Raw genomic sequence first — 15,389 nt, forward strand, 5'->3', positions numbered from 1 at the left:
CATCTTTAAAATAAAAATAAAAATTAAGAAACACCAGAAAAGGGGGGTAGACAGAAGATAAGTGAACTGTAAGATGTCAAAAAGATTCAATATGCATACAATTGGACTTTCAGTGGCAAAAGCAACACAATAGGAAAAATGCAAACATTTAAAAATATACAAAAATGATTTAAACATTAAACTCTATATTCACGTATTTAAAGAATCTATATTCTATAATGCAAAAATAATTTTGATGACAGAAAATAATTGAGAGTGGAAATAAAAAATAATAGAAAACAAACAATAAAAATAAAAACAAAATTATCAATATAATCAATAAACAGCTTGATGCCACAAGAACAAAAGGAAAGGAGGGCGGGAGGATGAGACCCTAGTAATTCTAAGTATTTCAAAAATAATAATATCTTATAAATATTAAAGATAATAAACTCATATTTTTGAGAATTAAATGAGGACTTTATATTACATGACTCACTTTACAAGTAAAGAACTGAAGACCCAGAGAAGTGTTTATAGCTTTAGGGATAAAATAATGTTCTAAACTAATAGGATGACTTTAGGAGGACTCCAAATTAAAAGCATGACTAGGAAAAAGATTTTTTGATCTGTTTCTACCTTTCTTAAAATAGTGTATCTGGTTCATATTAAGAACTTGAGTTTCTATGCACTTAAATATAAAAAAAAGGTTAATTTTAAAAATAAAGTACTATATAAATGTTTAAAGAAATAGTGTTCTCATTCTCTGTTCACTTATTCAAGTAGATTTTATTGAGAACAAACCTGCATATTATCAAAAATATTGATTCAAACTTATAGTCAACAAGAATCTTATAATCTAAAAACATGCAAAACTAGAGATGACACATTTGACAAAATATAAGAGAGATTCACGTGAGCACACCAGGGACAGAGGCAGGAAATTATCATGGTTGCATGCAAGGATTCTAATGCTTGTTCTTGGGTTAAAGTAATTACATATTTTTGGGAAGAAACACTTCTCTGAGACTCAGTTTCTTTACTTGTAAAGTGAGTCATGTAAAATAATGTCCTCATTTTTTTGTAAGAATTAACTGATGTTAATGTTTATATGTTACTAGAATAGTGCCTGGAACATTGTACACAATATATATTTGTTAAAAATGGTTTGGTGATTATGTGGCATTTGAATTCACTTTAAATTATATTTAAAATTTTAATAGTAATAGATTATATCATTTCAAAAAATAAGGGTTGATATGAAGAAACCTATAAAGCAGAAAGCATGATCTATATTTTAAAAAACAAGCAGTTTAGATGGTTAACAAGAAAACAATTTTTTTAAAAGATAAAATTGGGACCAAATCAAAGAGCAACCGGGTCAGGAATTTTTGCACTTTTATGTGCTAGTATAAGGAAAAAAAAAAAAACTGGAATTTTTGGGCATCAAAGCTAGAGAATCGTGCTATAGGAAATTTCATGTTCTCTGCTCTCTGCCATTACTTCTGCTGTGCCTAAAGTCCTAGAATCATAATTTCTGCTCACTAGCAGTGATACTCATTCCCAAAAAGGGTGATTAGCCCACTGTATTTCAAATATATTGGTTTCTGAGCTGTGGTTTATAAGCTAAGATCTATGACAAGACAAATGTTCCATTCACTAAGTAGAGATATGAACAAATTCTAATGCAAAGGCGAAGAAAACTAGTTCCGACTAGAAATGCATATGTCCATCTTTTCAAATCATACAAAAGTAGAAAAAGATTATTATAAACATTGCAATTTACAATTGTAATTATTAACAATTGAGGGGTTACAATAAAAGGTACATTGTGGTCACTGGAGTTAGGTAGCATTATCTTAGAAATATTTATCAACCAAGTCTAGTGCCCTAGCCTAGATGTCAAGTTTCTTATTACAAAAAACATACTGTATTCCCAAATATTTTACCCAATAACCTCAACCCATTTGAGACCACTGAATATATAACTCTGTTAAATAAATATACTTAACATGAGTGACATTTATAGAAATAAGTGCATAGAAGATATAGTAAAAGTCTCATTTTAAGTTCAAATACAGGCTGTCTAATCAATGGGTAATCCAAATAAATTCATATTTATGTAAAGTATATAAAATAATTTACTATATTAGTTTTAAAATCTAAATATAAAGCATATAATTATAATAAATATAAAATGTAATTTTACTTATTACAATGGTAAAAATACAATTTGCCTGTAATAAGTACATTTAATATTTATTAGAAACTATAAGATACATCATTTCCAAAATTACTTATATTTGAAGAAAACCGGTTTACATTTAAAGTATAATCTGTTAGGTTTACATAAGTTATATTTAAAAGTTGCTTATTATATTTCTTGGTGTGTCTAAGTAACCAGATGTGTTTATGATGCTTGGGAACATTATATATGTCAAATTTCTAGGTACAAAATCCACTCATGCTACCAAGTTCAGAGAAATGGTGAAGCCTAGTTTCTATAGGAGCCATGATTCCCAGTTCACATGTGTTCTGTAGTTGTGGTTTCTTCTACCCTATATTCTATGTTCATAAATTTTAAATTAGTTCAGTTTTGATTCTAGCTATCAGCACAACACATTACAGAGTCCGTGAAAGTTTTATATTCACCTTTCACTTTCTCAAAAAACCATGCATTCTAACCCATTATAAATGAATACTTTAATTTTCAAAAGTCATTTGTATATTTATAACCATGAATTAGTATCCTTGAAAATATTTTTAAGAGATTTATAGGCAATATTTGAGAGTTATTTCCAGTATAAAATTTTATTGTAGCAAAGACTTAACTGAATAAAGTTCACTAAACATTTTAAGAACTATTGACAGTTTCCACTATGCAATAGTTGAATAATCAGCAACAATGAAGATATACTTATTTCTTAAAATATGCTATTCCTTACCAAATTTGGAAATTGAAAATAAAACATAACTTTCACTCCTAGTATTTATTGGTAAATTAATATAATTTCTGCTTTTGTAAAATCCAAGTGGTTTCTGACTAGCTTCATTGGTAAATTTAAGGCTAGTCAGATTTATTGAGTTTATAGTGACTTTATACTACTTTTTCAGTATTATGAAAACTAGATTATACAATTTTTAAAAATAAATAGCCTATGGTTATAATGGTGTTCTATAGTCTCTAAGGACCCCTAAAATTGATGTAAAATTGTTATGTAAGAGAGCTTAGGTGTACATAAGTAACAATTTAATTTAAAGTTCATGTTTTACAAATAAGTGAGCTTCAGAGGAGAAAATGTGTGAAATAAATTATAAAGTATTGCTAGTATATTTCAAAATGAGTATGCTCTCATAAATTCTTACTTATCTAGTAACTCGTATAAAGCTATGTTTTAATTTTGTTACTATCTATACAGTGATTATAAATTATGGAAAAAATGCCAGTGCTTTCCCCTCCAAGTTTATGCTTATGCGCCATTTTACCTTTATCTTTATAATGAATTTAAAAAGTAACTAAACTATGATTGTTTAATTCACAGAATAACAAAATATTAATTCTATTGACAAAGGGTAGATGAACTATTGAACAATAAATATGCTACAAAAATAAACCATTAAATGCCTTGTGTTACCAGATTTCTTAAACATTTGAGGAATTTGAAAGTAGAAACCTTAAAGTTTACATGTTATTTTAAAATTTTTAAATATTATACAGCATTCACAATATAAAAGCATGTAATTAATATAGCTTAAATGAATTCATTTTTAAACATTCCAAAATGGTATGAACATATAACAAAAATTATAATATTAATTTATATATGGCATTTGTATATAAATTACAATAAAATATTATGTTATAAAAAGTAAAATATATTATTATATATCACTATGTTAATAATACATCATCGATAACAATGTTATATATTAAATAAAAAACAACATAGAATATATAACACAATAATATATTGTTTAGACTTTGGTAATTTACTATGTGTTCTTACCTGACCAGAGCCTGCATTTTCACAAACATAAGTCTCATAGTACTGAGAGAACTCAGGAGCATGGTCATTAATATTAAGAACTTGCACATACACAGGGACTGAAGAGACCTGTTGTACATTGTCTGCAAATTGAATATACAGAATGAAAATTTTAAAATATTTTAATATCATATTTTTAAAAAGCATCTAACAATTGCATTGTAGGCTTTGTGTTATATTTTTATTTTACTTTAAAAAAGCTATCTGAGAAAGTACCTCTATATGATTCCCACATTTATCAACAATATAGCCTAGAATAAAATGCTGTGTTCAATATATTCGACTCCAGCAATATTTATTGAGTGCATTATATCTGCTATAGACTATCATATTTGATTAGAAAAAGTAGTACAAGAATAGTCAGGTACATACAGTTTGCTAAAGTTCAGAAATTATTGAAAGTACTTGTATTCACTCATTTTATCCTGATCAATATATATATATATTACCATCCTTCTCAACTATACTAATGAAGACATTGATAGACCATTTAGTCTCAAAAATTACAGTTAATTGACTTGCATAAGATCAAAGCTGAAGTAGAAATGGTAATTATTGCTCTGAACCACTGAAATTTAGAGTTTAGCTTTTAAAAGCAAAAATGAGAGATTATACTTTCAGGGATCGATTCTACAGTTTATAAAAACAAAAATGAATATGGAATAAAAATCTAAATATATTTTAAAATACAATAATATTTTTTAAAAACTAAAGTTTTTATGGAAATATTGAGTTGAGAAGGTTTTCTAAATGAACCAAGAAATTCAAAAACTGCAATCAAAAAGTCAAAGAAAATTATGGTTAAATTTTTTATTTTCTTGGTCGGGTGTTGTCAGGAGAATTGCTGCCAACATTGAGCTGAGAAGGTTTTTTAAGTGAACCAAGAAATTCACAAACTACAATCAAAGAAAATTATGGTTAAAAACTTTTTTTCCCCCCTTGGTCGGGCCAAGGCAGGAGGATTGCTTGATCTCAGGAGTCCGCACCAGCTTGGGCAACATAGTGAGAACTTGTCTCCAAAATAATCTGAAAATTAGCCAGGCGTAGTGATACTTGATTGTAGTACCAGTTACTTGAGAGGCTGAGGCAGAAGAATCACCTTCACCCAGGAGGTTGATGCTGCCATGAGCTGTGATTGTGCCACTACACTCCAGCCTGAGTGACAGAAATGAAACTTGACTCAAAAAAAAAAATTTAAGGCAAAAATGATTTTTAAAGAGTCAAAGTAGCAACAAAACATTAATCTGGGAAAATATTAGCATCACAAGTTGAAATATTAATAGACCTGATATTTAAATCTATAATTGATATAAAAAAGAGATTTCGGGAAACAAAATTGCTAACTAGAAATTCACAGAAGTTGATATTTAAGGATTTATAACAGGGTTTCTCAACTTCATCATTGTTGACTTTTTCGGACTGGGTAATTATTTGTTGTGGTGAATTGTCTTGTGCATTATATGATGCTTAGCAGCATCATTGACTTTTGTGCATTAAATGCCTATAAAACACTTTTATTCCAGGGCGACAACGCAAGCCATCTTCAGACATTGTTAAATGTACTCTGGTGGAAGCAAGCGAGGGGGAAAAGGTTGGGCGAAGTTTTCCCCTGTTCAAACGTATTTGTCTATCATGATATTCACAAGGACTCTCGCCAGAAGTGAGGAGAACAATAGTTTAGTTCATTCAGTTTGTGTTATGTGATAGATAGAACAGCACCCAGTGATGGAAGAATACTGAAAAGGGGATATAAAGCTTTATTGCAACCTACTTCAGCAGTGGACAATAAGATTTACACTGTACATGTTTATGACACATTTTAGGAAGAGTAAGCTCTAGTCCGAGATGCTGCTATATGAGTTAGTGATGCAATTATATTCATTCCAGTGTTGTTTGCATCACATCCAAATAATTGGAAGTAACTCAAATGTACAATGTATAAGAATTGGGAAGAATAGATTACAGCTGATATATGACATTCTGTGGATTTATGAAAATAAATGAGTCAATGTGACATATTATTATCGTAAGCGCAAAAACTGAAAAACTTGGGTTTGAATCTTGGTTCTCAATTGGAGAACAATGCTTGATCACTGTTTGCCTCAGTTGGTATAAAGTGGGAGTGATACTAGTAACCACCTTATAGAACTGTTGTAAAGATTAAATGGTGATATATAAAGCACTTAAAATATTACTTAAACATGTGAGCAAAAAAATGTTAAATATAATTAATTTATTATATCAACTCAGAAGACATATGTTTGATAAAATTTTAAAAAGTTATGGCATAATATATAGTACATTTTTATTTTATTATTTTTAATCTTTCTCCCTTTCTTTAAAAAAGCTGTGGAAAGTTGCATTCAACTAAAGGGTGGAGGATTCTTGTAGTTGTATCAATGTTTTTACTTCTAATCTCCATGCTATTTGTAATGGTAATTTGTAAGAAGAATACAAATTAGAAGTAAGAGAGTTGATACTGCCTGTCAAAAATAAAGGAATTTTTTTTCTTTATTTTCTTAGAGTGTTCTCTTTTTTAAAAAAACTACTAGTTGTAAGTTCTTTTTTCTGCTTCTTTGAAGTGTGTGTGAATCTCCTAAAATCTAAATACATCATTTGCAAACTTTACAACTCAAGATTGTCCTTCTGGATACTGGGGAACATCTCTTAGAAATATAGTCATCAAGGAATACGGCATCCCTATAGCCTACTTCCTGTGGAGGGATAGAAGACATACCAGGAAAGACCTTGTTTCAAGTTGTGAAACCACCACTTGTCATAACTCCAGGTATATGGAAAATTTAGTTTTCCTTTGAATAAAGCCAAATAACAAACACAGGTGGTGACTCCAAGTACCCACTGAATTTGGGCTGAATTTTGTGTGACAAATGATGTTAAGTCCTCTTACTTAACATCTAGATACTTTTTAGCTTGAAAACACATATGTAATGGGTTATATCTGTTTGACTATATAAAAAGGTAAGATTCCTTTCTATCTCAGTAATCTCTTAGTAGAATTCCTATAATGCACATCACATTGTATTTAGTTCTTTTCAATGATAAAAGTTTTCTTTCTATTCCCTCTCTGTGGAGAGGTTTCCTGGGTTGGGGTGAGATTTTGTTCACAATTATATTTCCTTAATAAACAACAGTTACAATTTTAACATAAATTGCTACCTTCAATTAATGAAAAATTAAAATTTGCAAGATAGATTATACACACACAAATCTATGGCCTATAGGAAATACAGAAACTTTTAGGAATCATCATTTTGAAATTTTTCATCTGTGTTACATTTTGGATAATAAGAGATGATCAAAATATTTTAAATTCAAAAAAATTCTAGAGATTTCAAGATGGAATTATAGAAAAAAATTTAAGATTCATATTTCATGCGATTTAAACACAATGTATCATCACAGACTATATTTTTGCTAAAGTAAGTTGTACAAAGTATTTAAGACATGAATAAACTGAAAAGAAATTAATAAGAAATTTATGTAAAGTTTTTATCTGTTTGTCTGAAAACTTTGCTTAAAATTAAGTTCCAATTAAACCATTGACCTGACTGTATAAAACATACATATATCTCCACAGCTTCACTTTAAAGGAGTTAGTAGTTTCATTTATTTAGCTGGCATACTGATAAATAGTTTTGGGCTTAATTTGGCAAACTTTCCAGGAAAGAAACTAAGCACAATGAACTTCATTTGCTGGAAAAAAACAAATGTTAAAATGGAACATCTATTTCCTATGATCAGCATAATGGCTATGGCAAAAGCTTTTCAATGAGGTAGTTAGCACATGCAGTTAGTGCTTTTTAAAACAAGGACTAACTTGTGTGATGCCTTGCTTTTCACTGGTCAGGTGGTTTGTTTACATCACAATCGTAGCTTAAATGCCCAAACTTAATTACTTTTGGTACAATATTAATATCACGGTAGTAAGAAATTGGTACTTATTCATATTTTCCCCAAGATACTTCTAAAATGACTTCAATCATACCATCTTTTAAAAAATTGTGTGTGAATGAAAAAAATACATGAAAATTGCTTATCCACTGTTACAAAAGCTTTTTCTAAACAATTTTCCCTTAAAAAAAATCTCAGAAATATGCAACGAATAAAGACTTGCTGTTAGAATAAACATATTTATGTTTTCTGACAAGAAAAACCTTGACATTTTCTCTGTTGCAACAGACATTTATTCGATTGTAACATTTGCTCCTCATCCTTTTTTGTTTAGTTAAACAGAACATTCAAAATCTAGGCCTAAGTTCCCTTGCAGTGTTTTCCTAGAGCTATTCAGTGCATTGCAAAAAATGAGATGCTTTCCACTTCACCATATCACCGGTCAATCGTTCAATAAAGTGAGAAATAAGATAGATATGTTTCATGTCTTTAGAAAATGCCAAAAAGAGAATGAGATAATCGAAATTCTATACCAAATTAGTTATAAGAAAGGGTATGTGCTAGGATATTTTATAATCACAATTTTAATCTTTTACAGTAAAAAAAAAAATCCATTGACTAAATAGTGGCAATGATTTTGGTAATCTTATATTGTGTGATGGCAATTTTATTTTATTTATTATTTTTTTTTTGAGTTGGAGTCTCACTCTGTCGCCCAGACTGGAGTGCAGTGGCCGCTCCCGGCCACCGCAGCCTCCACCTGCCGGGCTCCAGCGATCCTCCCGCCTCAGCCTTCCCAGTAGCCGGAATTACAGGCATGCGCTACCACGCCCGGCTCATTTTTTGAGTTATTGTCGAGATGAGGTCTCGCCAAGTTGCCCAGGCGGGTCTCGACCCCGCGGGCTCAGGCAATCCACACTCACCTCAGCCTCCCAAAGGCGCGGGGTTACAGGCTGAACCACCGAGCCCGGCTTTAAAGCAAGGGAGGGCCTGGAGCGGGGCGGCGCTCCCCTGGCGGAAGGTCTCCCCTCCAAGCGCTAAACCGCAGCGACCCTGCTTAGCTTGGAATCCCAGGCGCATCGTTGCCTGTGCTCCCAGAAGGGATTATTTACCATAATTTCATTACTCTATGTTTGATTTTAAGTGATGATGTGTTAAAAGGCTTACTTGGGCGATTACTTTATTTTAATGTGCTGGAATCGTTTTAACATTCTATCCTAGATATACCATGAGGCACAAGCATCTTATATTTGACTTTTAGATTCGTTTTTTTTACAAACTAATAATGATGTTTATTACTAGTAAAACAATGTGCATCATTACCTAAGCACATCTCTAATTTGAAAATGTTGCTTTATGGAATAAATATTATAGCTTCTTTCTACCCGGAGTTGTCTTTACAGAGTGAATACATTTTTTTTTTTTGAAAGTATACAACAGTCTTCTTTTTTAAATTAAACTAATCATTTGAAAAGGAACTTATAGAAAATGTATGTTTAAAAAATTGATTTGAACATATATCTCTGGAAAATATTGCAAACATATAACTATATAACAAGTGGGTTTTAGAATATCAGGCAAATTTTATTGATAGTTTGTGGTTTCCTCAATTTATTTTTGTTTTATACATCATTTGCTGTTATAACAAGAAAAATATCTCAGGACATATTTAGTGGTAAGCATATAAATAAGCTATAGCAGGCATAAGCAAATATTAATCTAAAATGAAAAATAAAATACACATGTGCATACATTAATGTGTAAAAGATCATTTAAATCTTATTCCAACAATATTTTTAAGAAGCCTTGTCTCCATGTTTAGAAATTATGACATGCTTTATATGAGGGGGATCCAAAAAACCCAGAATTATCTTTAGGAGCGCAAGCTTCTTGCAGTAAACTCCAGATCTGTTCCTCTAGATCAAATGGTTAATCAAAGTTTTTATCTCAAAGTTTTGAGAAGATTGCATAACGATTTGTGATGGAAACGTCCTGAGCTGTGGCAAACAGGTAACTGGTTATTCCACCACTACAAGGCACTTGCCCACACCCGCTGAGTGACTCCCATGCCCCACTTTCCCTATTCCCCCATTCTCACCCCAAGTGATTTTTTTTCCATTTCCCCAGATGAAAAATGTCCTCACAGGAAATGTTTTGCCCATGTGGAAGAGGTGAAACAAATACCTCCAGAAGCACTAAAAGGCATCAAAATTGAGAAGTTCAAAAACTGTTTTGAGCTGAGAAGTTCAAAAACTGTTTCCATTGAGATGGAAAAAGCATCTCGATGGGTGTATTGCACCAAATGGAGGGTATTAATAATACTTTGTGATTGAAGTTTAAACATGTAAGAATAAATACACTTTTTAAATAAATACATTGTGGGGTTTTTTGTGTATCCACCAACTGTATAGTTCCCAACTGAGGACTTACATTTCTCTGTAGCTGTAATACTTAAGTTGTACCAAGCATTGATCTCCCGGTCAAGTGGATTCGTTGTGGTGATTGTGCCATTGTCATCAATATTGAACATTTTGCTTCTAGTTATAGAATACCTGAACCAAAAGGAAAGTACTTCTTAATATTATCTTCTCAATATGATTGTTACATAACATTATTTTAAAGCAATACGTTAAATTATAAAATTCATACTCTACATATTTAATATAATGCTGAGCAGTTTTCAAAATATTATTCTCATATTTAAAATTCAACCCAGTGGAGATAGAAAAACTAAAATGACTTCAATTTTTTATTTTTTCGTGTGTTTGTATGTGTGAATACGTGTGTGTGTTTGTGTGTGTGTGTGTGTGTAGGAGAGAGAGAGAGAATGAGAAAAAATGAAGAGCTGTTGGTTTTCCTGTTTGCAAAGATTCTACTTTCTTCCCTTTTTTTTTTTTTTGTATTGGAGTCTCTCACTCTGTCACCCAGGCTGGATTGCAGTGGCATGCTCACGCCCACCGCAGCCTAGATCTGCCAGGCTTAGGTGATCTGCCTCAGCCTTCCAAATAAGTGGAACTACAGGCACGTGCCACCAAGTTCAACTAATTTTTGGTTTATTATAGTGTTGAGGTCTCACCAAATTTCCCAGGCTGGTCTCGAATTCCTGGGCTCAGGCAATCCTGTCACCTCAGCCTCCCAAAATGCTGGGATTATAGGCGTGAACTACTGCACCCAGTGACTTCAGTTTTAAATTAATGGATGTGAAATCTAAACACGTCACTCATTCTCATGTCAAAAAAAAAATGTTTAATAGAAGAATGACTTACTTAAAAAGAAATGGCAAAAGACATTTGTGAAAAGAAGTGCAAATAAGTAAGGATAACAATGATTATCAACCTTTTAAATTATTTTTTCAAACAAAGTAAAAAATATTCTCAGCCTAGATTATTACTGGTATCTTTCACATTACAGTTTGTTTCTGCTGGCTTGAATGAAACACTTTTATAAAAAACAAAATTCTCTTTACATAGCATATAGATTTTTAATTCTTTCAGAAGATCTAAATAATTTCTAGAATCAGACAATTTTCTGAAATATGGAATCTGGAATTAGGAATCTAATATATATATGTGTGTGTGTGTGTGTGTGTGTGTGTGTGTGTGTGTGTGTGTGTGTATGTATATATGTGTATATATATTCATTCCACAATTAAAGTATACTAGCTTCAATATGTTAGATCATGCATGAAAGGCAGCCAAGTTACAAAATTCCCTCATGTAAAAATCTGAAAAATGATCTCAAACTTCATAATGAAAGAAGTCTTTGAAGTACTCAGCATGTCTCATCTACTTGCAAATGATTAATAATAAAAATTAAAGAGGAGTAATAACTAGAGTTCCATAATGGCTTCTCACTGCATGTATAGTCCTAAAGACTTTGATGAGATATCAGTGAGGTTTGCCATAATTATGTGGCAAAAGATGAGAATATTTTAATCTTGAATTGAAAGGTTTCTAAAAATATTATACTAATTTGTAGCATGGTGTTCAGAGAAGGATTAAATAGAAATTACAAAAAGTTAGGCTTTGGAGAAATTCAGTTTTAACTGTACTCATTTTAAAACATTTATAAGCATTTTCCTAAAATACAAGTGGTTGCATTTCCTACTTCATAGATTTGTTAGCAAAATTAAGCAATTTTTTAACAGTTACTATTTTGAATTAAACATCTAATCCTTTTTGTATAAAATATTATTCTAAATAAAGTCTATTAAAAGTTTGGTAGGAATTCATAGTTTCTAATATTTTTAAAAGCATTTGTTAGAAATTAGGAAGAAGAGCCACAGTCAACAGCAAACAGGTTTAGGTCCCATAAAAAATAAAAACAGATAGAAAATAGATGTAGGCCTCTAGGAAGAGTGAATATGCTAGAAAGTATAATGTGATATAAGCAGTAATGTGTAATATTCGTTATTTTTCTTAATCACTTCTAGACCCACAAAGTTAGGTCACTCCATCTTCATCAGATGAAATTTCCTTAGTGTTAATATAAGTTTTAGCTAATTAAATTTTACATATGTGTAAAACATTCATATATATTTCCCTTTTACTTTTTAAAATTAGAAGACAAACATCAGAATATTCATACATAGTAAAGAGTTGTGCTATTTTGATATGCACCATCATCACTTTCGCCAAATTTAGCATTGATAATTTTCCCACTATTCAATTAATTACATATTTTAATAATTCTGGACTACAAAGATATTGCAAAAACAGTACAATGTGTTTCTATATGACCTTCACCCAGCTTCTTGTAGTGTTAAATCCTATATAAAGCCCAAGTAATGGTATTGTTTCAAAACTAAGAAATTAACTGCTATAATGTAGTTTCCTAAAGTACAAGCAATAGTTGAATTTCACCAGTTTCTCCACTCATGTTCTTTTCCTTTTTACTGTCGAATCTGGAATTCCATATTGCATTTCATTTCTATGTGTCCTGTGGCTACTACACAGTTCAATATCTTTATCTTTCAAGAAGTTGATGCTATTGTATAGGACTAGCTCGTTATTTGATAGAATGTCTCTCAATTTGGGGTTGTCTCATGCTTTCTCATAATTAGATGAAGGTTATACATTTTTCACAAAAATAACTCAGAATTCATCTCCCTTTCTTTAGCTACCATATCAGGGGTACCTATTTTATGAAGGGTGATTAAAAGTCTTGATTAATTAGGTGAGGTCTTCTACCTTTCTCTATTGCAAAGCTACTATTTTCCTTTTTGTTGTTAATAAAATTATCCGAAAAATATTTTGAAATTACTTTACTTCTCCTCAAATACCTTCCTAGTAATTTTAGTATTCATCAGTGAATAATGCCCACAATAATTAGGACTTTGGTGTGCTAATAATGATTTCCTGGTACTTTCACCCTTCTGTATTTATCATCGCAGTAGATCTATAAGAAAAATGTGTACCTTTATCTATATTAATACCAACTCATAATTTTATCCCAATAAAAAATGAACCAGTTCTCATCATATAAACTGAATTTCGTTATATATTAGTTGCTTAAATATTTCTAGCTTTGGATACCACCCTAACAATGGACAATGATTCTATCATCTTCCTCTTTGATTGTAATACCTCTATAGTGGTGCCACAGGTTTGGTTTATTTGTTTTTGTTTTGTTTTTAATCCATTCACCCATTGAAGAATACTTGAGTTAATTATCCTTTTTGGAGATCTTGAATCAAGCTGCCATAAATGTCCGCATATAGATTTTCTTGTCAGTAATGGTGAACAAGTTTCTAGATCTGCTACAACAAAACACCACTAACTGGGTGTCTGAAAACAAAAATCATTTGTTCTGAGTTTTAAATGCTAAAAGTCTAAAATAAAAGTATCAAGGAAGCCATGCCTTCTCCAAAACCTGAAAGGAGAACCTCTCCTTTTTTCTAGCTCCTTGTGTTTTCTGACAATTATTGCTGTTCCTTGACTTACAGACGTACGGATCCTACCTCTGCTTCTGTTGTCATATGACTATCTTCTTCCTGTGTGTTTCTGTCTTATAAAGATACCAAAGGCATTGGATTAAAGTCCCATCCTACTCCAGAATGACCTTATTTTTACTATTTACCTCTACAAAAACTCTTATTTCCCAACAAGGTCACATATAGAGACAATAGATATTACAACTCAACATATATTTTTGGGGAAGCATTTTAACCGATAACATGTTTTCTTTTTTTGTGGGAGGACTAAATACTTTAAAGTAGAACTGACAGGTTTTAGGGTCAGTCAGTATATGCTTAACTTATAATAATTTTATATCTTTCTATTTTGAAAAATTCACTTACTACTAGGCATTTTATAAATATCTTGTAATTATCAGTGCACATAACAAGATCATCTGCAAGCAAAAAACCCCACTTTTAAAATTTATATATTTTTCAATCTTTATATATTTTTTTCAATTTTTATATTTATTTATCTTTTTATGTATGTATTTACTGCTTATTACATAGCCAGGACATCCAATATTATATAGTATTGAACTGATAGTAGAACACATTCCTTTCTTGTTCTCAATCTAAGGGAGAAAACACATAATATTTCATCATTATGCAAAATATTAGGTATATAATGTAAAAGATACTCTTTTTGTAGTTAAGAAGATTCCCTTCTGCATTGGTCTATGTGTCTGTTCCTGTGGCAGTACTAAGCTTTCTTGGTTACTGTAGCCTTGTAACAAAGTTTAAAGTTTGAAATTGTGATTCTATTTATATTCATTATTTTTGTCAGTAATTCTGAATATTGTTCTAATTCTTTTTTTTTTGGAGTTGGAGTCTCACTCTGTCACCCAGACTGGAGTGCAGTGGCCGCTCCCGGCCACCGCAGCCTCCACCTGCTGGACTCCGGCGATCCTTCCACCTCAGCCTTCCGAGTAGCCAGAATTACAGGTATGTGTTACCACGCCCGGCTGATTTTTTTATTTATTGTAGAGATGAGGTCTCGCTGCCCAGGCGGGTCTTGAACCCGCGGGCTCAGGCAATCCACTCACCTCAGCCTCCCAAAGGCACAGGATTACAGACTAAGCCACCGAGCCCGGCTATTGTTCTAATTCTTAACATTGTCAATTTATTTATTTATTTATTGAGATGATCGTATGACTTTTAAAATCTGTCATTGTGGCAATTTATAGCAAAATATTTTAACATTTGGAAGCATCCTTCCATTCCTGCGTGCTCCCCAGTTGTTAGTACTGTACTATGCTTTCTGGAAGAGACTGGGGTTACAGCTATTTTTATTACAAATTTTGTATTCTTATTTATGAGGGATATTGGTCTGTCGTTATTTTGTCCTGCAATGTATGATAAAATTCATCAGTGATATCAATTTGGCCTGGAAATGTTTCTTTCTTTTCTTTTTTGAAGGTTTTTGTTGTTGTTGCTGTTGTTGTTGTTGTTTGAGTTGGAGTCTCACTCTGTCGCCCAGACTGGAGCGCAGTGGC

At 31.5% G+C, this 15,389-nt stretch overlaps 1 protein-coding gene across 3 annotated transcripts in view; it reads right to left on the minus strand.

The window, feature by feature from the left end:
- CDH19 (cadherin 19) overlaps positions 1 to 15,389 on the minus strand; it is a 106,726-nt gene that overhangs the window by 31,979 nt on the left and 59,358 nt on the right. For all 3 annotated transcript variants that reach the window (XR_002482168.1, XM_008061504.2, XM_008061505.2), the window contains exons 8-9: positions 10,368 to 10,489; positions 3,987 to 4,108 (exon numbers count right to left, since the gene is read on the minus strand). Coding sequence is in view for 2 of the 3 variants with exons in the window: in XM_008061504.2 (XP_008059695.1) it covers positions 3,987 to 4,108; positions 10,368 to 10,489 (244 nt within the window). In the remaining variant the exon portion in view is untranslated. The remainder of the gene's footprint in view (positions 1 to 3,986; positions 4,109 to 10,367; positions 10,490 to 15,389) is intronic.

This window comes from Carlito syrichta, unplaced genomic scaffold, assembly GCF_000164805.1.
Source record: "Carlito syrichta isolate Samal-C Ts95f unplaced genomic scaffold, Tarsius_syrichta-2.0.1 Scaffold305297, whole genome shotgun sequence".
NCBI lineage: Eukaryota > Metazoa > Chordata > Mammalia > Primates > Tarsiidae > Carlito > Carlito syrichta.